The following is a 22,748-nucleotide window of genomic DNA, read 5'->3' as shown; positions in this document are numbered from 1 at the left end:
ACTCTGTTTCATTGATGAAAATCAATTGTCCACAATATTTTTTATATTCTTGTCAGGTGTTCTTCAAAGCTGGTCTACTAGGTGTTCTTGAGGAGATGCGAGATGAGAAGCTTGCTTCTCTGGTCACCATGACTCAGGCTCTCGCACGTGGCTACGTCATGCGGAAGGAGTTTGTGAAGATGATGGCAAGGAGGCAAGTGGACATCCTAACGATATATTAAGTCTGAATGCAGTACCAAAATGACTGTGTGTACATAACAGTGGTTTCCTTTCATAGGGAAGCCATTTACGGCATTCAGTACAATATCCGCTCATTCATGAATGTGAAACACTGGCCATGGATGAAGCTGTACTACAAGATTAAGCCCCTTCTGCAGAGTGCTGAAACTGAGAAGGAGCTGGCGAACATGAAGGAAAACTATGAGAAGATGAAAACAGACCTCGCCACAGCCCTGGCTAAAAAGAAGGAACTGGAAGAGAAGATGGTGTCTATTGTGCAGGAGAAGAATGATCTGCTGGCTGCATCTTTATGTGTGAGTAAATGGCAACAGAAAAACCATGATGATTTCTCCTAACTTTTCCAGAGCAAATGTTATTACCCTATATCTTCCCCTTTTCACATTTGTTCTAAATAGGAATCAGAGAATCTGTCAGATGCTGAGGAGAGATGTGAGGGACTTATCAAAAATAAGATCCAGATGGAGGCAAAACTCAAAGAGACAAGTGAGAGACTGGAAGATGAGGAGGAAATGAATGCTGAGCTAACTGCTAAGAAGAGGAAACTGGAGGATGAATGCTCTGAGCTCAAGAAGGACATTGATGACCTGGAGCTTACCTTAGCCAAAGTGGAGAAGGAGAAACATGCCACTGAGAACAAGGTTCATGGATATTCACTATGTTTATTATATCATCCAATATTTGAACAATTACCCAATTATGACAATATGCTTTTACATATTCAGGTGAAGAACCTGACTGAAGAGATGGCCTCTCAAGATGAGAGCATTGCTAAGCTCACAAAGGAGAAGAAAGCCCTCCAAGAGGCACACCAGCAGACTCTTGATGACCTGCAGGCAGAGGAAGACAAAGTCAACACTCTGACCAAGGCCAAGACCAAGCTTGAGCAGCAAGTGGATGATGTGAGTTCATGAACATGTTATTTTCTATTCAATGAGAAATATGTCTGCTGTAAATTTAAACATGTGGTATTTTGCAGCTTGAAGGTTCTCTGGAGCAAGAGAAGAAGCTCCGCATGGACCTTGAGAGATCAAAGAGGAAGCTTGAGGGTGATCTGAAACTGGCCCAGGAATCCGTCATGGATCTTGAGAATGACAAACAGCAGTCTGATGAGAAAATCAAGAAGTAATGTGGACAGAATTTGAAAACTGTATGCACAACATATGTCATTGCAACCAATATCTTATGATGATGTATTTGACTCAACAGGAAGGACTTTGAGATAAGCCAACATCTCAGTAAGATTGAAGATGAACAATCCTTGGGTGCTCAGCTACAGAAGAAGATTAAAGAGCTCCAGGTGTGTAATGTTTGACTTAAAATCAATGTCAAACTTGTCAGGAAGTTTTCATGCGATGTGTCTGTTGGATACATTAATTTAACAATATTTCTTAACTTTCAAGGCTCGTATTGAGGAACTGGAGGAAGAGATCGAGGCTGAGCGTGCTGCTCGTGCCAGGGTTGAGAAGCAGAGAGCTGACCTCTCCAGGGAACTTGAAGAGATCAGTGAGAGGCTTGAGGAGGCCGGTGGAGCCACTGCTGCTCAGATTGAGATGAACAAGAAGCGTGAAGCTGAGTTCCAGAAGCTGCGTCGTGACCTTGAGGAGTCCACCTTACAGCATGAATCCACTGCTGCTGCTCTCCGCAAGAAGCAGGCTGACAGTGTTGCAGAGCTGGGAGAACAGATCGACAACCTGCAGCGTGTCAAGCAGAAGCTGGAGAAGGAGAAGAGTGAATTCAAGATGGAGATTGATGACCTGTCCAGTAATATGGAAGCTGTGGCAAAAGCCAAGGTATAATGCTATTTAATTTATATACATAATGTACAGAATATACACACTTGAACAACACACAATTATTTAACCTGTCTAATGATGATAAACAGGGAAATCTTGAGAAGATGTGCCGCACCCTTGAGGACCAGTTCAGTGAACTTAAGGCGAAGAATGATGAGAATGTTCGCCAGATAAATGACATCAGTGCTCAGAGAGCTAGACTGTCAACAGAGAATGGCAAGTCTTACTTTCATTTACTTGTTCATAAAAACTACCAATCGACTTTTGAATGCAATTCACAATTAGACTCAATCTATAAGAAACTCCTTTTACTTTAATGCTGTAAGTTTATTATATTTCAACAACAAAATCAATTTCCATCTAGGTGAGTTTGGTCGTCAGCTTGAGGAGAAAGAATCCCTTGTCTCCCAGCTGACCAGAGGCAAGCAAGCCTTCACACAGCAGATTGAGGAGCTGAAGAGACAAATCGAGGAGGAAGTTAAGGTGAGGAACAAGTTTTAGAGATTTTTTAAGGATTGTATGTTCATTTATTCACTGGTTTTTATTTTAATCTTTTGCAGGCCAAGAACGCCCTTGCCCATGGTGTGCAATCAGCCCGCCATGACTGTGATCTTCTGAGGGAGCAGTTTGAGGAGGAGCAGGAGGCCAAGGCAGAGCTGCAACGTGGAATGTCCAAGGCCAACAGTGAAGTGGCCCAATGGAGGAGCAAGTATGAAACTGATGCTATCCAGCGCACTGAGGAGCTTGAAGAGTCAAAGTGAGTCAATGAAGATTTTCTTTTTCCTAATCGTCGCTACAAAATACTTGTTAGTATACAATACATGAATCCTTACATTTGACAAATGCTTAACAGGAAAAAGCTTGCCCAGCGCTTGCAGGAAGCTGAGGAACAGATTGAGGCTGTGAACTCCAAATGTGCCTCTCTGGAGAAAACCAAACAGAGGCTCCAGGGTGAGGTGGAGGACCTCATGATTGATGTGGAGAGAGCCAATGGTTTGGCTGCCAACCTTGATAAGAAGCAGAGGAACTTTGATAAGGTGGGTTGACACTGATTAGCTTGTCACAGCCACTGGAAGTGTCAAAGTAAAATCATTCCAAAATTGGTTAGGCTAACATTGCTCATTTTAAATTACTACGCAGGTTCTGGCAGAATGGAAGCAGAAATTCGAGGAGGGTCAGGCAGAGCTTGAGGGAGCTCAGAAAGAGGCTCGTTCTCTCAGCACTGAGCTGTTCAAGATGAAAAACTCCTATGAGGAAGCTCTGGATCAGCTGGAGACCCTGAAGAGGGAGAACAAGAACCTGCAACGTGAGTTATCATCTGATACTGTTAGCAATAGTGATTTGAAATATGTTCATGATGTGTGTCAGTTAGAATGAGACACATACAGTAGCCTTCATTCTTTGACTTTGCAATATTAAATATAACCTTCTGCAGAGGAAATCTCAGACCTGACTGAACAGATTGGTGAGACTGGAAAAAGCGTCCATGAGCTGGAGAAGGCCAAGAAGCAGGTGGAGACAGAGAAGTCAGAGATCCAGTCAGCTCTTGAGGAGGCTGAGGTGAAATTTCAACAGGAAAGCTTAAAGGAGAATTCCCAGATCTTTACAACCTGGACCTTATTTCCAGCTGGACTTCTTTTTTACAAGTCACCCTGAACAGTAATTTCTGAAAATAATGCATAATAGAGCTATAATGGTCCGTGCAATGGCCTAGAAAATAAGCTACATGACGTAATGCATGCTTAGGTGACCATGTTCTAGGCCGTTGCACGGATGCTATAGCTATATTATGCTTTATTTTCAGATTTCTGTTCAGGGTGACTTGTAAAACATAAATCCAGCTGGAAATAAGGCCCAGGTTGTAAAAAAAAAACAGGATTCTCCTTTAACATTATACTTGCTAATGTATACGTTAGCCTTTGTCCATGAAATGTACATGCCCACATGAAGAATACATGGGCTATGTTTTAATATGTCTTACATTTTAGGGAACTCTGGAACATGAGGAGTCCAAGATTCTGCGTGTCCAGCTGGAGCTCAACCAGATCAAAGGTGAGGTTGACAGAAAGCTGGCAGAGAAAGATGAGGAGATGGAGCAGATCAAGAGGAATAGCCAGAGGGTGATTGACTCCATGCAGAGCACCCTTGACTCTGAGGTCAGGAGCAGGAACGATGCCCTGAGAATCAAGAAGAAGATGGAGGGAGATCTGAATGAGATGGAGATTCAGCTGAGTCATGCTAACCGCCAGGCTGCTGAGGCCCAGAAGCAGCTGAGGACTGTCCAGGGACAACTCAAGGTAGGTACATCACATGACAACTGTACATGCTATTCTATGTGCAGGAACATTCTGATTTTGTTTCTGTTTCTACAACACAATCTTAACATTAGGATGCCCAGCTGCACCTTGATGATGCTCTCAGAGCACAGGAAGACTTCAAGGAACAAGCTGCTATGGTCGACCGTAGGAATGGTCTCATGGTGGCTGAAATCGAAGAGCTGAGGGCTGCTCTGGAACAGACAGAGAGAGGCCGCAAAGTGGCTGAGACAGAGCTGGTGGATGCTAGTGAGCGTGTTGGACTGCTGCACTCTCAAGTAAACAAAATAATTTCTTCACTAATTCCATCATCAATACATTTTTAAATATCATCATTATGTCATTGCTAAACTGTATTTTTCCTTCTTCCTAGAACACAAGCCTTTTGAACACAAAGAAGAAGCTGGAGGCTGACCTGATCCAAGTCCAGGGTGAAGTAGATGACAGTGTTCAGGAAGCAAGAAATGCAGAGGAGAAGGCCAAGAAAGCCATCACTGATGTGGGTTAAAATTTTATTTCATAGCCATCCAGATCTCAGCCATACAGTCTGGAAGAATATGGATTTTTATGGCATGCCAAATTAACATAAATACTTAATTCTAGGCTGCTATGATGGCTGAAGAGCTGAAGAAAGAACAGGACACTAGCTCTCATCTGGAGAGGATGAAGAAGAATCTGGAGGTCACAGTCAAGGACCTGCAGCACCGCCTGGATGAGGCTGAGAACTTGGCCATGAAGGGTGGCAAGAAACAGCTCCAGAAACTGGAGTCCAGGGTAAGATAACTGTTACACAGATGACAGTAAATTACATTACAAAATATGCAGAATGAGTCTCATAGTTTATAATTCATTTCTGAAGGTGCATGAGCTGGAGGCAGAGGTTGAAGCTGAGCAGAGACGTGGAGCAGATGCTGTTAAAGGTGTCCGTAAATATGAGAGGAGATTGAAGGAACTCACATACCAGGTATACCAAGCTTACTTTGTGACAGTATTTATATTAACTAAATTACCAATTTAAAAGATAATATGTAAATTATTAATGGTCATTCATGTTCATAAATACATTAGACTGAAGAGGACAAGAAGAATGGCGCCCGGCTGCAGGATCTGGTCGACAAGCTGCAACTGAAGGTGAAGGCCTACAAGAGGCAGGCTGAGGAAGCGGTAAGTTCAAATCATGTAAAAATGCTCCATCTACATGTATTTGCAAATGTTTTGACTGTTTTTACTCTAGTCTTGGGATTTGCAATGAGAATGTATGATGGTTTCACAGGAGGAGCAGGCCAACACTCACCTGGCAAAGTGCAGGAAGGTTCAGCACGAGTTGGAGGAGGCTGAAGAACGAGCTGATATTGCCGAGTCTCAGGTCAACAAGCTGAGAGCTAAGAGCCGCGACTCTGGAAAGGTAAAGACACATCCTTCATCAGTGCATGTTAATTCACTGAATATCAACTTTGAAATTACTGAAAAAAGATGTCTTTGGGTTTAAAACCATGTTTATCCTTCACAGGGAAAAGAAGCAGCTGAATAAGGTCTCTAATTAAAACCATCACAAGAAGTCATAAAATATGATGACATTGTTGATTGCATACAATAAATGTTACCACAAATATTTCTCATTTGTCTTGTATTTATTCAGTAACATTCTATAAAAGAACTTGTAACATGGGGGGTGCAAAACATAGGCAGGTACTATATATATTCATACATATGTATATATATATATATATATATATATATATATATATATATATATATATATATATATATATATATATATATATATATACACACCGTATATATATATACATACATACATACATACATACATAGGATACTCCTTGGATAGGAGACTGGTGCTGGAAGTGGTGTTGGAGGACCAGTAGGAGGTGCTCTTCAATCAATCAATCAATCAATCAATCAATCAATCAATCAATCAATCAATCAGTTTAATACATGTCCCAGAAGGGCACTTTGGTTCACATCAGGCAGTAGTGGATATTACAACATCATTACTAGTTTGAGAGTAGTAATAAAGGCACACTTCAGAATTGTAATACATTATTACTAGTGTGAAAAAGTAATAAAGGCACACTTCAATATTATACAATACATATACATTTGTTGCAATATGTACAGATTCCAAAAGACCATCTGCTGCCCTCAGCCGGGTCGCCGTATGCGCAGCGCCACCGTTGCAAACCACTGGTCTGATAAATAATCTGGTCAGATGAATAATCTCGAGGTCCTGATTCTGTGGCCTTTAAAAATCACATCGGCACTCTTCGAAAGAGTAGGGTTGTAACCCCGGTGCCCCGGCTAAATTCCCAAACAGGCCTTCCTTCAATCATGGTCACCTAATCATCCCTTGTTACTTAATTGGCACATTCAGTCCACAACTCTCCACCATGATAGGCTGATGTGTGGTGAGAGTGATAGGCTGATGTGTGGTGAGAGTTCTGGCGCAAACTGGCTGCCATGCATCACCCAGGTGGGTGCGTGCTGCTACACATCGGTGGTGGAGTTCCCTCCCCCTCCCTCCCGTGATATGGGAAGCACTTTGAGTGTCTTGAAAGGCGCTATATAAATCCAATCTATTATTATTATTAATTGATTGATAAACCCATAGGCCTAGGAAGGAGCTAGAGCTAGAAGCATGGGATTCGGAATGCTAACAGCAGCCCATTGTTGGGACTGTATGGATATATGGATATGTCTGTTAGCCTGACATTATATAATGTCTTGGACTATTTTCAATAATGAAGACTACTTAGAAGCTAACACCCAGTTCAGGTCATATCACAGTGCACGCCCCCTTTCTTTGAGGTTGTATAACCCATTCATTGTTAGGCTCACCCCCTTTTCATTGATGCTGTCTCCTCATCCATTCACAGTTTACCACGCTGCGTGGCAATAACCAATCAGCCCAAGCTATTCCTTTCCAGCTGATCCCAATCACCTAATCAGCGTAGTTAGTATATCAGAGTCCATGATGTTTTACTCTGTTTGCTATGTGCCATGTGTCATTCTCAGTTGCTGATCATCATCGCTGAAGCAGTTGTTTTCGCCCCACCTCCTCCCCTGACCACCACCATCGTCATGATTCAAGATTCAAGATTTTTATTGTCACTCCGTAGTACAAGTATCACGTGTGACATTTTTGTGCTGTAGGCTCCGTTACAACATGATTGAAATGATGATGATGATGTTGCATGAGAAATGTGATCTTACATGTGCTTTTGCAGCCTGTATTGTACTTTTTCACACCTTCATGTGAGGACAATGGTCCAGCGGCCAGGCTCCCATCTACAGCTACAACAGGGCAGAGTTGCCATATGAGCTTTTAACCGCTGTCACGAAAACAGCAGGGAGTCCTTCACAAGACCAAACAGTAGATACAAGTATATTTTGAATCAAACAACATTAACTCAGAACACCAGCACGCATACAAGGCCGGCTACTCCACTGGCACAGCACTCGCATCACTAAAGCGCCCGGCAAGGTTCTGCGCAGCCTCGACTTGGAGCCTTGCCGCCGCCGAGCGGCGACAGCGAGACTGTGCATACTCGAACGTAACTCGTCCAAAACATTATCGTGTCGTTTACCAAGAACTTGCAATCATGTCAGTGGGGGGACATTTTATTGTCCCTCCATTTCAAAACTCATTCCGGTGAGCCTGCAGAAGGCTTTGCTAGATGAGGGACAAGCACGTTAAATGAGGAAATGGCGTTTCCTCATTCCTCACAAAAAGGAGTTGACGGCGCAGAGTGACATTTTCGAGGAGCTGCACGCCCCCTACGCCGAGCTGCGGCGATAGGATGCCCAGCTGCGGCGACCCCCTCGGCGCAGTCAGCGCCGCCGATTTCGCTCGAGCATAATTTGCGCTTTACTGACAACTGGCTTAAACATATAGACAATAAGTCAATGGTGGGTGCTGTGCTTCTGGACTTTAGCGCAGCGTTTGACATTATTGATCATGAGCTTCTGCTGATGAAACTTGCAGCATATAAATTCAAAGGAAGCTCCATTACATTGTTGAGAAAGTATTTGGTAAGTAGGTTACAATGTGTAATGTTCAATGGAACACTGTCTGAGATGAGGAACCTCCATGCTGGAGTGCCCCAATGAAGTTGCCTTGGTCCTTTACTGTATTCAATTTTTGTGAACGATTTACCTCTGATTCTGAATAATGCAGCAATGGAGATCTTTGCAGACGACACTACCATGTACGTAGCGGCAAATAATCCTGAATCTGTTAATAAGATGCTGCAAGATGAGTTAACAATTGTGTCAAACTGGGTAAGCGAAAATAAGTTAAAGTTATGTTGGGAAAACCAAGAGTATAATGATTACATCCAAATACACATTAAGAACAAATCCAAAACTACATCTTACTCTGGATAGTGATGATATCGAACAGGTCAGAGATGCTAAATTATTGGGGGTGGTAATTGATAATACGCTTTCTTGGTCAAAACAAATGAATAGCAAAATGGCTGATATTCCTCCATCAGCTGCCAGCTCATGTTAACATTGCCCACCTGTTTGAATAACAATACAATCCTTGAACTAAGCATTTCTGTCTGTGTGTCTGCTTGCGGGTTCCCTGCCTGGTTCCTGTCAATGGCAGAAACATAACCTTGGCAGAGGTAATAAGAGGCTATCAAGCTGATATTTCAATGGGATTTGGAAGAACCCACTAAGAACCTTTATTCAGAAAACTTTTATGGTAGTGGGCTAAGTTGCATGCAAATTTGTATTTTGAATGCTACATCAATGAATCAAAACTATGATCACACTTTGGGGTCATGGGTTGATGTATATGAGATGCAAAAATTAAACTACCCAGATATCTGTACAACTTCAGCAAAGTCGGGCCATTTTCATTTCATACTTCAAAGCAAAGAAACTATTGCTGCTCAGTAAACCTAAAATCCCGCAGTTTACACAGTCTTGATTCAACATTGTATCAGTGAAGCAAAGGGTCGACAAAAGCATAGAAAATAAAATACAAAAGCACACTTAAAGAATATATCAGACTCATTTGTCAGTTATGGTGGGCTCTTTGGCACCGACTATCATTCTTAACAGAGAAGCACATAACTTCTACCAGGTCAGATGCTTTGATGCTTTCCTGTTCAAAGGAATGAAGCTATGAATAAAGACAAGACAAGTATTTGTGGTGATATTTATTGTATGCGATCAACAATGTCATATTTTATGACTTCTTGTGATGCTTTTAATGAGAGAACTTATTCAGCTGCTTCTTTTCCCTGTGAAAAATAAACACATTTTCAGACAAACTCAAACAAAATGTTTCAATAATTTCAAAGTCAATATTCAATGAATAAACATGTACTGATGAAGGACATGTGTTTACCTTGGCGTCACGGCCCTTAGCTCTCATCTTGTTGACCTGAGACTCGGCAATATCAGCTCGTTCTTCAGCCTCCTCCAACTCATTCTGAACCTTCCTGGACTTTGTCAGGTGGGTGTTGACCTGCTCCTCCTGTGAAACCATCATACATTCTCATTGCAAATCTGAAGACTCGAGGAAACATTTAGAAAATGTTTGCAAATGGCATTTTTACATGATTTGAACTTACCGCTTCCTCAGCCTGCCTCTTGTAGGCCTTCACCTTCAGTTGCAGCTTGTCTACCAGACCCTGCAGCCGGACGCCATTCTTCTTGTCCTCTTCAGTCTAATTTAAGTAGGAACAGGAATGACCATTAATAATTTACATATTATCTTTCAAATTGGTAATTTAGTTAATAGGAATACTGTCCGAAAGTAAGCTTGGTATACCTGGTATGTGAGTTCCTTCACTCTCCTCTCATATTTACGGACACCTTTAACAGCATCTACTCCACGTCTCTGTTCAGCTTCAACCTCTGCCTCCAGCTCACGCACCTTCAGAAATTAATTATAAACTATGAGACTCATTCTGCATATTTTGTAATGTAATTTACTGTCATCTGTGTAACAGTTAACTTACCCTGGACTCCAGTTTCTGGAGCTGTTTCTTGCCACCCTTCATGGCCAAGTTCTCAGCCTCGTCCAGGCGGTGCTGCAGGTCCTTGACTGTGGTCTCCAGGTTCTTCTTCATCCTCTCCAGATGAGAGCTAGTGTCCTGTTCTTTCTTCAGCTCTTCAGCCATCATAGCAGCCTAGAAAATGAAACATTTATGTTAATTAGAAATGCCATATGACATTCATATTATTCTAGAGGTATGGCTGAGATCTGGATGGCTATGAAATAAAATTTGAACGCACATCAGTGATGGCTTTCTTGGCCTTCTCCTCTGCATTTCTTGATTCCTGAACACTGTCATCTACTTCACCCTGGACTTGGATCAGGTCAGCCTCCAGCTTCTTCTTTGTGTTCATAAGACTTGTATTCTAGGAAGAGGAAGGAGAACACTCAGTTTAGCAATAACATAATGATGTGCACATATTTAAAAGTGTATTGATTATAGTATTGGTAAATTAATTATTTTGTTTACTTGAGAGTGCAGCAGTCCAACACGCTCACTAGCATCCACCAGCTCTGTCTCAGCCACTTTGCGGCCTCTCTCTGTCTGTTCCAGACCAGCCCTCAGCTCTTCAATTTCAGCCACCATGAGACCATTCCTACGGTCGACCATAGCAGCTTGTTCCTTGAAGTCTTCCTGCGCTCTGAGAGCATCATCAAGGTGCAGCTGGGCATCCTAATGTTAAGATTGTAAAGAAAAAAACATCAGAATGTATCTGCACATAGAATAGCATGTATACAGTTGTCATGTGATGTACCTTGAGTTGTCCCTGGACATTCCTCAGCTGCTTCTGGGCCTCAGCAGCCTGGCGGTTAGCATGACTCAGCTGAACCTCCATCTCATTCAGATCTCCCTCCATCTTCTTCTTGATTCTCATGGCATCGTTCCTGCTCCTGACCTCAGAGTCAAGGGTGCCCTGCATGGAGTCAATCACCCTCTGGCTGTTCCTCTTGATCTGCTCCATCTCCTCATCTTTCTCTGCCAGCTTTCTGTCAACCTCACCTTTGACCTGGTTGAGCTCCAGCTGGACACGCAGAATCTTGGACTCCTCATGTTCCAGAGTTCCCTAAAATGTAACACATAGCCTGTGTTGTCTTCTGAATGTAATATTGGGCATGTCTCTATTGTTCCATAATATGTCTACATTTCATGGAAAAAAGATACCTAACAGACATTCGCAATTCAAATGTTAAAGGAACACTGCAGATTTTCAACCAGCTTTGTACCATTACACCATGTGTATATATATATATATATATATATATACGTATATAGATAGATAGATAGATAGATAGATAGATAGCTAGATAGCTAGATAGATAGATAGATAGATAGATAGATAGACAGACAGACAGACAGACAGATATATAGATATACAGTATATATATAGATATAGATATATATGATATGATAACTTTTATTTAGCCTACTTAAATCAACTCTCAATAATTGTCAAACTAAATGAATGTGTGCAAAACTGTTTACAGTTTTCGGATATACTAATGATGTTATAATGATAAAGCTGGTTGAAAATTGGCGTAGTGTTACTTTAAGCCTTCCGAATTGAAATTTCACCTCAGCCTCCTCAAGAGCTGACTGGATCTCTGACTTCTCTGTCTCCACCTGCTTCTTGGCCTTCTCCAGCTCATGGACGCTTTTTCCAGTCTCACCAATCTGTTCAGTCAGGTCTGAGATTTCCTCTGCAGAAGGTTATATTTAATATTGCAAAGTCAAAGAATGAAGGCTACTGTATGTGTCTCATTCTAACTGACACACATCATGAACATATTTCAAATCACTATTGCTAACAGTATCAGATGAAAACTCACGTTGCAGGTTCTTGTTCTCCCTCTTCAGGGTCTCCAGCTGATCCAGAGCTTCCTCATAGGAGTTTTTCATCTTGAACAGCTCAGTGCTGAGAGAACGAGCCTCTTTCTGAGCTCCCTCAAGCTCTGCCTGACCCTCCTCGAATTTCTGCTTCCATTCTGCCAGAACCTGCATAGTAATTTAAAATGAGCAATGTTAGCCTAACCAATTTTGGAATGATTATTACTTTGACACTTCCAGTGGCTGTGACAAGGTAATCAGTGTCAACACACCTTATCAAAGTTCCTCTGCTTCTTGTCAAGGTTGGCAGCCAAACCATTGGCTCTCTCCACATCAATCATGAGGTCCTCAACCTCGCCCTGGAGCCTCTGTTTGGTTTTCTCTAGAGATGCACACTTGGAGTTCACAGCCTCAATCTGTTCCTCAGCTTCCTGCAGGCGCTGGGCAAGCTTTTTCCTGTTAAGCATTTGCGAAATGTAAGGATTCATGTATTGTATACTAACAAGTATTTTGTAGTGACCATTAGGAAAAAGAAAATCTTCATTGACTCACTTTGACTCTTCAAGCTCCTCAGTGCGCTGGATAGCATCAGTTTCATACTTGCTCCTCCATTGGGCTACTTCGCTGTTGGCCTTGGACATTCCACGTTGCAGCTCTGCCTTGGCCTCCTGCTCCTCCTCAAACTGCTCCCTCAGAAGATCACAGTCATGGCGGGCTGATTGCACACCATGGGCAAGGGCGTTCTTGGCCTGCAAAAGATTATTAAAATACAAACCAATGAATAAATTAACATACAATCCTTAAAAACCTTGAAATCTCTGACAATTTTCCTCACCTTAACTTCCTCCTCAATTTGTCTCTTCAGCTCCTCAATCTGCTGTGTGAAGGCTTGCTTGCCTCTGGTCAGCTGGGAGACAAGGGCTTCTTTCTCCTCAAGCTGACGACCAAACTCACCTAGAGGGAAATTGATTTTGTTGTTGTTGAAATAGTATACACTTCCAAATGGCCCAGGATTAATGTAAAACTATAAAATGGTCTTATTATGGTTTGAGTTCAAAGTACATTGGTATATTTTATGAACAAGTCAGTAAAAGTAAGACTTGCCATTCTCTGTCAGCAGTCTTGCTCTCTGAGCACTGACGTCATTTATCTGGCGAACATTCTCGTCATTCTTAGCCTTAAGTTCACTGAACTGGTCCTCGAGGGTGCGGCACATCTTCTCCAGATTTCCCTGTTTATCAACATTAGACAGATTCAATCATATGTGTATTGTACAATCAAGTGTGTATATATTGTATATATGTATAGAAATAGCATTATACTGTACCTTGGCTTTTGCCACAGCTTCCATGTTGCTGGAGAGGTCATCAATCTCCATCTTGTATTCACATTTCTCCTTCTCCAGCTTCTGCTTCACACGCTGCAGGTTGTCGATCTGTTCTCCCAGCTCTGCAACACTGTCAGCCTGCTTCTTGCGGAGAGCAGCAGCAGTGGATTCATGCTGTAAGGTGGACTCCTCAAGGTCACGACGCACCTTCTGGAACTCAGCTTCACGCTTTTTGTTCATCTCAATCTGAGTAGAAGTGGCTCCACCAGCCTCCTCAAGCCTCTCACTGATCTCTTCAAGTTCCCTGGAGAGGTCAGCTCTCAGCTTCTCAACCTTGGCACGAGCAGCACGCTCAGCCTCGATCTCTTCCTCCAGTTCCTCAATACGAGCCTTGAAAGTTAAGAAATATTGTTACATGAATGTACAGTATGCAACTGACACATCGCATGAAAACTTCCTGACAAGTTTGACATCGATTTTAAATCAAACATTACACACCTGGAGCTCTTTAATCTTCTTCTGTAGCTGAGCACCCAAGGATTGTTCATCTTCAATCTTACTGAGATGTTGGCTTATCTCAAAGTCCTTCCTGTTGAGTAAAATACATCATCATAAGATATTGGTTGCAATGACATATTTTGTGCATACAGTTTTCAAATTCTGTCCACATTACTTCTTGATTTTCTCATCAGACTGCTGTTTCTCATTCTCAAGATCCATGACGGATTCCTGGGCCAGTTTCAGATCACCCTCAAGCTTCCTCTTTGATCTCTCAAGGTCCATGCGGAGCTTCTTCTCTTGCTCCAGAGAACCTTCAAGCTGCAAAATAACACATGTTTAAATTTACAGGAGACATATATTCTCATTGAATTGCAAATAGCACGTTCATGAACTCACATCATCCACTTGCTGCTCAAGCTTGGTCTTGGCCTTGGTCAGAGTGTTGACTTTGTCTTCCTCTGCCTGCAGGTCATCAAGAGTCTGCTGGTGTGCCTCTTGGAGGGCTTTCTTCTCCTTTGTGAGCTTAGCAATGCTCTCATCTTGAGAGGCCATCTCTTCAGTCAGGTTCTTCACCTGATTATGTAAAAGCATATTGTCATAATTGGGTAATTATTCAAATATTGGATGATATAATAAACATAGTGAATATCCATGAACCTTGTTCTCAGTGGCATGCTTCTCCTTCTCCACTTTGGCTAAGGTAAGCTCCAGGTCATCAATGTCCTTCTTGAGCTCAGAGCATTCATCCTCCAGTTTCCTCTTCTTAGCAGTTAGCTCACCATTCATTTCCTCCTCATCCTCCAGTCTCTCACTTGTCTCTTTGAGTTTTGCCTCCATCTGGATCTTATTCTTGATAAGGCCCTCACATCTCTCCTCAGCATCTGACAGATTCTCTGATTCCTAGTTGGAATAAATGTGAGAAAGGGGAAATATTTAAACATTTACTCTGGAAGAGTTGTGAGAAATCAACAAAGCTTTCTGTTGCCATTTACTCACACATAAAGATGAAGCCTGCAGATCATTCTTCTCCTGCACGACAGCCACCAACTTCTCCTCCAGTGTCTTCTTTGTAGCCAGGGCTGCGGCGAGGTCTGTTTTCATCTTCTCATAGTTTTCCTTCATGTTCGCCAGCTCCTTCTCAGTTTCAGCACTCTGCAGAAGGGGCTTAATCTTGTAGTACACCTTCATCCATGGCCAGTGTTTCACATTCATGAATGAGCGGATATTGTACTGAATGCCGTAAATGGCTTCCCTATGAAAGGAAATCAGTGTTATGGGTAAAGTCATATTGGTACTGCATTCAGCCTGAATATGTGGTTAGAATGTCCACTTGCCTCCTTGCCATCATCTTCACAAACTCCCTTCTCATGAGGTAGGCACGGGCAAGAGCCTGAGTCATGGTGACCAGAGAAGCAAGCTTCTCATCTCGCATCTCCTCAAGAACACCGAGTAGACCAGCTTTGAAGAACACCTGACAAGAATATAAAACTATTATAGACCATTTATTTTCATGAATGAAACAGATTATAGTTGGTTCTTACTCAATTGTTTACCTTGGTGTGTCCAAATTTATACTCATCATGAGGCACATCGATAGACCCAAGCAGCTTCTCAGAAGCCTTCTTGTTGTCCATGAATGTTCCTTCAGGGCATGCAGCGGCATTCAGTACTTTGTACCTATCACAAAACAGTTAATGGTCACATTCGGGACCTTCTTTTCAAAGTTAGACCAAGTCTGTGTTTAATTAGGTAATACCTCTGCTTGAAGTCAGCATAGACGATTCTGCTGGGAAAACCTTTTGTGCAGATTCTGATACCCTCCAGCACACCATTACACCTCAGCTGGTGGATAACCAGGAAGTTTTCCATCAGACCTGTGAAGAAGTTATTTCAGAATTTTCAATGACAAAGTTAAAGTCTCACTCCTGCTAAGCTAATGACTGCAACATGTACAGAGAATATAGAAAATTGGTTAGCTGTCAGTGTACCTGGAGTCTTTGACTCATTGGGAATCAGGCAACGTACAAAGTGAGGATGAGTGCTCCTCAAGTTGGTCATAAGCTTGCCCAAGTTCTCCTGTAGATACAAGATAAAACCAAACTTTATTTGTGAAAAGCATAAAATTAGAATAAAAATTGCATTTGAGGTTCATCACAAAAAGGCATTTAAGGCTGTTCTTAGAACTTACCCTGAACGCTGCGGACACAGTCATCATGGAACCACCCTTCTTCTTGGCTCCCTTGCCGCCCTTCTCTGTTGATTTGTTGATTTATTAAAATCAAGACTTTATCATTCATCTGACTTTTCTGAGTAGTAGTTTATTTTAAAGACAAAACATTAATTAATTCCCATAAACATAATAAGCATTATAAAGTGACACTGTACCTTCAACAACAACGGGATACAGGATAGGCAGCAGCTTAACACTAGACTTCTGGTACAGCTGAATCACAGAGTCGTTCAGGGGATCCTTGTTCTTGTCTAGCCAGCCAGCGATATTGTAGTCCACAGTTCCAGCATAGTGCACCAGAGAGAAATGGGCATCAATCTTGCCTTTTTTGGCTGGCCTGGGCTTCTCAAATGCTTTGTTTTTACCGAGGTGCTGGTCATACAGCTTGTTCTTGAAGGTAGTGTCTGAGGCCTTGGGGAACATGCACTCCTCTTCAAGGATGGAGAAGATGCCCATGGGCTGTTTAAAAAGTGCAAATACATACATCATGAAGAGGCACTGTTCTTGCCTATCGTGAATTCTAACATAACGTCACCACATTATTGTGTACCTTTTCAATGAGCTCAATGCAGGCAGCCAAGTCCATGCCAAAGTCAATGAACTCCCAGATGATACCCTCCTTCTTGTACTCCTCTTGCTCCAGGACAAACATGGTGTGGTTGAAAAACTGTTGCAGTTTCTCATTGGTGAAGTTGATACACAACTGCTCCAAGGTGTTGAACTGTTGGCGGAAATAGGATTAAGCTAATATATCACAAATGTTACAAAGTTATCTTCTCAATCAATTATCATGAATGCATACTTACATCAAAGATTTCAAATCCAGCAATGTCCAGCACACCAATGTAGTATGTCCTTGGCTGCTTGGTGTCCAGTTGCTGGTTGATGCGGATGACCATCCACAAGAACATTTTTTCATAAATAGACTTAGCCAGGGCGTTCACTGAGTTATTGACCTGAAGAAAGGTTTAATTTGAATTAATACCATTTCAATCATGAGAGACCAGAGGGTAGAATTAACAAGCAAGCTTTATTCACGAATGGCATGGCGATAAGATCTATGGCATGAAATGGCATGGCAACTAATTCTGGCAACTAATTCTATGGCATGGCACCATGGCAACTAGTTATTTGGCGTAATGACTCCGTGGTAAGATGCCTCTCTTCTTGAGGTGAGAGAGGAGGGCATCTGCTCGGACTAGGATAGAGAATCCCCCCGTAGGGGATTCTTCAGGAGTCAAGACATTGTTGGTGGACTGGGGAGGTGGGTGGGGCGAAACACAGCTTCAGAGGATGGGATGCGATCAGCCCAGGTACAGCGACCATGGAGGAGAAGGATCAGGGAAAGAGGACGATGACACGCTGAGCATGGCTATAAGTACTGCCACGTCATAGCCTCGGCATTGACGTCATTACCGACGTCATATTGGCAAGTTGAGGGGCTGATTGGCTGTTGAGGATGGGGTGATGAGTCACACGTCACAGCGGACGTCACACTAGGATTACGCTTAACGTCACACTAGGATTACGCTTGCGTTAGGCTAGGAGCTGATGCCTATTGTGATATGATATGAGGTAGCGTGTCTGGTCTTCATCTTGAAACTAGGTCGAGACCAACATTAGAATCCAGTGTCACAAAGAGGGTCCTCTCACAGATTTAATCAATTACAGATCCTTCAACTCAAATTTACACATTTGATTACTTTATATATTTTTTGCCTACAGGACAAATACTATATACTGTATGGCAGTACCATTTTAACTGAAACACAACTAACAATATGGCAATCGACACATGCAGTGACAGGTAACAGAGGACATTCAGATGCAAACTCTATTCCAGATACATGTAACTCATGAAATTCCTCCAATACAACAGAAATATTGTCTAAATAATTCAGCTTCATAAGGTACTTGACCACATTCATGCACTGGCCCTTGACTTAATTATTAAATTGTATAGAATGAATTAAACAAGAGAATGATCTGCTGACCTGTGGCACAGTCTGTCCTTTGGTGACATACTCATTTCCGACCTTCACTCTGGGGTAGCACAGAGCCTTCAGCAAGTCAGCCGAGTTCAGGCCCAGCAAGTAAGACACCTTGTCAGCATCTGAAAATGTCACAAAAATACATTTACTAGATATATGACTGATTTGTAGAGTTTTTTTTATGGATTATGGATCCGGGTTGTCCGTCCGTCCGTACATCTGTCCGTCCGTCCGATGTTCGTTAACGCGATATCTGAGGAACGCCTTGACGGAATTTCATCAAATTGGCCTCAAACATCGACTTGGACTCAAGCATGACCTGATTAGATTTTGGTGGTCAAAGGTCAAGGTCACTGTGACCTCTCAAACGCCAATTTCAAGCTTGTTAACGCGATATCTCAGGAATGCCTTAATGGAGTTTCATCAAATTTGCCTCAAACATCGACTTGGACTCAAGAATGAACTAGATTTTCGTGGTCAAAGGTCAAGGTCACTGTGACCTCACGAATGCCATTCCCAAGTTCGTTAAAACGATATCAAGAACGGCTTAATGGAATTTCTTCCAATTTGGCCCAAACGTCGACTTGGGCGCAAGGATGAACGGATTACATTTTGGTGATCAAAGGTCAAAGGTCAAGGTCACTGTGACCTCACACACCCAATTTCCAAGCTCTGTAACGCAACATCTCAGGAGCGCCTTGACGGAATTTCTTCCAATTTGCCTCAAATGGCGACTTGGACTCAAGAATGAACTAAAGGCGGAGGCATAAATCCGCGGTGCGGTCATTCTAGTTTCTTACTCATCCACAAAGTTAATCCTCACTTTCTGTGCCATCTGGCTCTGCCTGCTCTTCACGCTGTTTCTGTTTGAACTTCATGTTACCATGGTGGAGCACAGCACCGGTAAACTTGTAGATGGCCATCTTCTCTTCACCAGTGAAGCCCAGAATATCAATAGCATTCTGTATTCAACAGAGGTATTGACACTGTGTGAGTCAATATGGAAATTACATTTTACTGAGTAATTGTGATGGAATGTTGAATCATAATAGATTAAGAAAAATGAAACATCACTGACATCAGTGGCCATCAACTCTTCTTTGTCATCAATGCTGGCCACAGTGATCTGACCCATGCTGCACATGGGGAAGTCATAGGGGTTGCTGCTGATGAGCGACATTTCTGGAGATCATAAAAGGTTTAAAGTAAAGACTGGTTATGGATCATGTGAACAAGTGGGTTGTTTTAACATTATATCACAATGTTTAGCTCACCAATGATCTCAGGTTTGTGGTTGGTCATCATCTGGAAGAAGATGTGGTAGCCTCTCTCCTGCTCAAGCTGGTATGTCACTCTAGACTTCTCCAGCAGATCTATAAGTATTGTTCATAACTCAAAATCTACACCACTGATAATGTTAGTCATTCTATTTAATATGTGAATGTGATACTTACATGTCTCAACATCAGCACTAGCCAGTTTGCCAGTTGCGCCAAAGTGGATTCTGATGAATTTACCCTGTTTTGAATAGTATATTGGTCAACATTCCTCTGCATATGCAATATATTATTGAAGATATTTCTCAGAGTGTAAAATCCCACCATACTTACAAAACGAGAGGAGTTGTCATTCCTTATAGTCTTGGCATTACCATAGGCTTCCAGCAAGGGATTAGCTGCAATAATCTGGTCCTCCAGTGAGCCCTATAATATGTGTTTTTATATATTAATTTCAGTCGTACATTTGTATAAAAAACTCTCCAATGTTTTTAGAAAAATACCTTCTTTGAATCCGTCTGTGGCCCACCCACTGAGATTGTTGCAAAGTACTGGATGACACGCTTGGTGTTCACAGTCTTTCCAGCACCAGATTCTCCACTGGGGATGGATATGTAGATTCAGAGGAATTAATTCAATTCATTTGATGCAATTGGTCTTACAGAGGTAGGTGCAATAGATGTCAAACTTACGTGATCAAGACAGACTGGTTCTCCCTATCTGCAAAAGGAAACATGAATTCATATATTTCTTATCTATGTAACATGATTTATGTTGCCCTATCTTCCGACAGGCGCTATCCCCTAATAGCGCTTGCGCACCTGTTTGCGCATGCCTTACGGCAGGGAAGATAGCACTCCGCCTTGCGCCGTCCGCCAGGTGTTCTGCCGAGTTTTGCTCCCCCGCCCAGCAGCAAAAAAAAGCATCCCCACCTCACGGGAGCATACTTATAATGATTTATACAGAAATGTAACTGTTTAAAAGTGATATAATTGTCTGGTAGATGTGACCTCCCTGATTTCTAAGTTAAAACAGCCCCGAAATATGTTGGGGATGCAATTCTCGTCCGGGATGCGGAAATGTTCACGGCACGTGTCGCAGACGCAAATTAGAGCCGTGCCAAAATGCCTGCGCAAACAGGATTTGGTCAGTCTTGACTACCAGAATTATTCACAGGCGTGGCCAGGCAATGCTGGTCATTACGTCAATCAAAACCAATCAGATTCCCGTCTCACAATGGCTGTTTGCGCGAGGCATGCAATATGCTGTAATTCTCTCCATGCGTAATAGAGTGTACTCACTCGTGCGAGGACAGAGGGAGATTATTGACAGATCGTCTGTGGTGCCAACGACCCTTCGGGTTATGGAGGTAAATAGCCTATGTCCATTGTCCAACAAGTTTTCTAAATTAATTTCCCTCTTTGCGATGTAATAAAAGTTTCTCAGTGAGTTGATTGCCTCACTGAATTATCTGCGAATACCCAATTTTAGCAGCATAATTTGATGTCTAGGCTGTGCGTAATGTGAATCTGAGTGTATTTTATTTTAAATGCATTGTCCAATGAATCTGTTGGCGCCACCCTGTGGCGACTTGGTTCTGCTCTCCTCACTCTGAGAGCGAACGCAGAACCATTTCGCTCGTGATACTTGTACCATGAAGTGACACATAAAATCATCTATCTATCATCTATCTATCTCCAAAAGGAATTCTACTTTGCACTGCGCTGCGCTGCACGGAGATTACAGGTGCGCTCCGAGAGCACGAGGTATTTGCTCGTAAGAGGTCCTTTTCAAAGCTCTTAGCGGATGTAATTGCGCGCTGCTGACGATCGGGCAATGCCATCTATCCCACATTGTAGCGCTGAAACGCCTGCTTTGGCTTGTGGCAGCCAATGCCTAGTACAATTATCACAGGCATGCGCTTGTGTCCGCCCCCAATTTGCATTGCGCACGGCGTTAAACGAGCGCAAACGCTAAATTGCCGCTTTTGGGAAGATAGAGCCCATGGAGTTTATTGACAGTTTATACATTTTATTTACAAGAACGTACCAACAAGCATGAACTGGAAGGCATTGTCAGAGACAGAGAAGATGTGGGGTGGAGCCTCCATACGCTTTTTGCCTCTGTAAGCATTTACAACCTCCATATCGTACACTGGGAGCCACTTGTAGGGATTCACAGTTGCACAGAACAGCCCAGAGTAGGTCTGAAGGGGATGAGAGAGATATGACCACTCACAGTATGTTGTATGAGTCCATGTGCAATATTACACTTTACTCCATAGGCAGAAGAGCTTACGTAGATCATCCATGCTGCATAACGCTCTGCGAGGTTATACAGCACAGAGGCTTCATTGAGATGGGTCATCATGGCCATGTCCTCAATTTTGTCATACTTGGGAGGGTTCATAGGGTAGACATCATCCTCCTTAACCGTCCTCTCCTGAAATATTGAAAGACACTTTCAGCTTGTGTTGAAATTCCAACGGTAAGTTACACTGCTGTGAGTTTCATGAAGCTTCAACCTACCTCCTGGGTGGTAAGGACTTTGACAGTGACTTTGTCACCGTCCTTCTTCAGGATTGTACATTTAAGGTACAGCTCCTTAACATCAGCCACATAGGCAGCGGTTTTGGCATCAAACGGTGAGGCTTGAGCCTCAATCCTCTCCCTCTCTGGCTTACGGAGATAGATGGCAGCCTTGCCATAAAGCTTCATCTCCGCGTCAGTACTCATGTTGGCGGCTTTCTGTAGATTGACAAAACAAAAGTAACTTTCCTCTTATCTGATGTGCATGGTTTGGTTTGGAGACTGAACACTGTATATAATACAAGGATTCTTAATAGTAGTTTAAATAGAGAAAACATAACTCACCTTTTTCTACCACCCAATCACAGAGGAACTTCTCACAACCCCTAAATAAAACAAATAGTATTTTATGATGTTTGAGTTTCAAGTGATACAGGTATAGAGATTACAGATCTTCTCTAATTTTAATGGCGGATTGCAAACGTGCATAGGTGCATACTGCCACCTACTGCACCGGAGTGTGTAATATCAGGGCTTTAAATGTTGGAAATAAAGAAAATAAAAACTAAATATATCTTACGATCTAATCCTGTATCTTAAAGAAAAATAAAGAGAGCCTTGCAGCATTCCCTCATTTTCTCACTCGTCCCTAAAATCCCTTCCAAATTCCATCCCTGTCCTAACTCA

General features: G+C 42.4%; 2 protein-coding genes across 2 annotated transcripts in view; one reads left to right on the top strand and one right to left on the bottom strand.

Annotated features, from left to right (window-relative positions):
- The window catches only part of LOC310798463 (uncharacterized protein), a 36,174-nt gene extending 30,222 nt beyond the window's left edge, over positions 1 to 5,952 (top strand). The window contains 21 exon segments of the mRNA XM_083661006.1: positions 57 to 193; positions 278 to 533; positions 636 to 878; positions 963 to 1,139; positions 1,217 to 1,362; positions 1,447 to 1,537; positions 1,641 to 2,030; positions 2,123 to 2,249; positions 2,398 to 2,516; positions 2,594 to 2,790; positions 2,887 to 3,070; positions 3,174 to 3,339; positions 3,469 to 3,593; positions 4,022 to 4,330; positions 4,423 to 4,626; positions 4,722 to 4,847; positions 4,952 to 5,122; positions 5,208 to 5,312; positions 5,417 to 5,512; positions 5,622 to 5,753; positions 5,859 to 5,952. Of these exon segments, the coding sequence (XP_083517132.1) occupies positions 57 to 193; positions 278 to 533; positions 636 to 878; positions 963 to 1,139; positions 1,217 to 1,362; positions 1,447 to 1,537; positions 1,641 to 2,030; positions 2,123 to 2,249; positions 2,398 to 2,516; positions 2,594 to 2,790; positions 2,887 to 3,070; positions 3,174 to 3,339; positions 3,469 to 3,593; positions 4,022 to 4,330; positions 4,423 to 4,626; positions 4,722 to 4,847; positions 4,952 to 5,122; positions 5,208 to 5,312; positions 5,417 to 5,512; positions 5,622 to 5,753; positions 5,859 to 5,879 (3,522 nt within the window). The 3' untranslated portion in view covers positions 5,880 to 5,952.
- Positions 5,953 to 9,535: 3,583 nt separating this feature from the next.
- On the bottom strand, positions 9,536 to 22,442 carry LOC310798072 (myosin heavy chain, fast skeletal muscle-like). Its single transcript, XM_083660557.1, has 40 exons — positions 22,407 to 22,442; positions 22,062 to 22,280; positions 21,832 to 21,975; positions 21,583 to 21,739; positions 20,226 to 20,253; positions 20,037 to 20,133; positions 19,867 to 19,959; positions 19,711 to 19,774; positions 19,531 to 19,629; positions 19,335 to 19,438; positions 19,080 to 19,218; positions 18,260 to 18,378; positions 17,072 to 17,221; positions 16,816 to 16,986; positions 16,421 to 16,724; positions 16,224 to 16,288; positions 16,024 to 16,111; positions 15,792 to 15,909; positions 15,589 to 15,712; positions 15,370 to 15,506; positions 15,032 to 15,287; positions 14,693 to 14,935; positions 14,432 to 14,608; positions 14,208 to 14,353; positions 14,033 to 14,123; positions 13,535 to 13,924; positions 13,312 to 13,438; positions 13,043 to 13,161; positions 12,760 to 12,956; positions 12,480 to 12,663; positions 12,210 to 12,375; positions 11,956 to 12,080; positions 11,138 to 11,446; positions 10,852 to 11,055; positions 10,622 to 10,747; positions 10,345 to 10,515; positions 10,155 to 10,259; positions 9,955 to 10,050; positions 9,729 to 9,857; positions 9,536 to 9,621 (listed from the first exon to the last, which is right to left on the bottom strand). The coding sequence occupies exons 2-40, from the start codon at positions 22,266 to 22,268 to the stop codon at positions 9,601 to 9,603; spliced, it is 5,790 nt and encodes a 1,929-aa protein (XP_083516683.1). The 5' UTR covers positions 22,269 to 22,280; positions 22,407 to 22,442; the 3' UTR covers positions 9,536 to 9,600.
- Between the last annotated feature and the right edge of the window lie 306 nt (positions 22,443 to 22,748).

This window comes from Poromitra crassiceps, assembly GCF_964638095.1.
Source record: "Poromitra crassiceps genome assembly, chromosome: 25".
NCBI classification, from domain to species: domain Eukaryota; kingdom Metazoa; phylum Chordata; class Actinopteri; order Beryciformes; family Melamphaidae; genus Poromitra; species Poromitra crassiceps.
Note: the sequence above shows the minus strand (reverse complement) of the source record. Positions and strands in the feature narration are given on the sequence as shown.

Excerpts from the sequence above, each read along its gene's own strand:
- LOC310798072 (XM_083660557.1), bottom strand. The coding sequence starts at position 22,268 with ATGAGTACTGACGCGGAGATGAAGCTTTATGGCAAGGCTGCCATCTAT. Across the intron at positions 14,936-15,031 it reads TGCAGGCTTCATCTTTATGT|GAATCAGAGAATCTGTCAGA; the intron begins GTGAGTAAATGG and ends TATTCCAACTAG. Across the intron at positions 9,622-9,728 it reads CTAAGGGCCGTGACGCCAAG|GGAAAAGAAGCAGCTGAATA; the intron begins GTAAACACATGT and ends TATTTTTCACAG.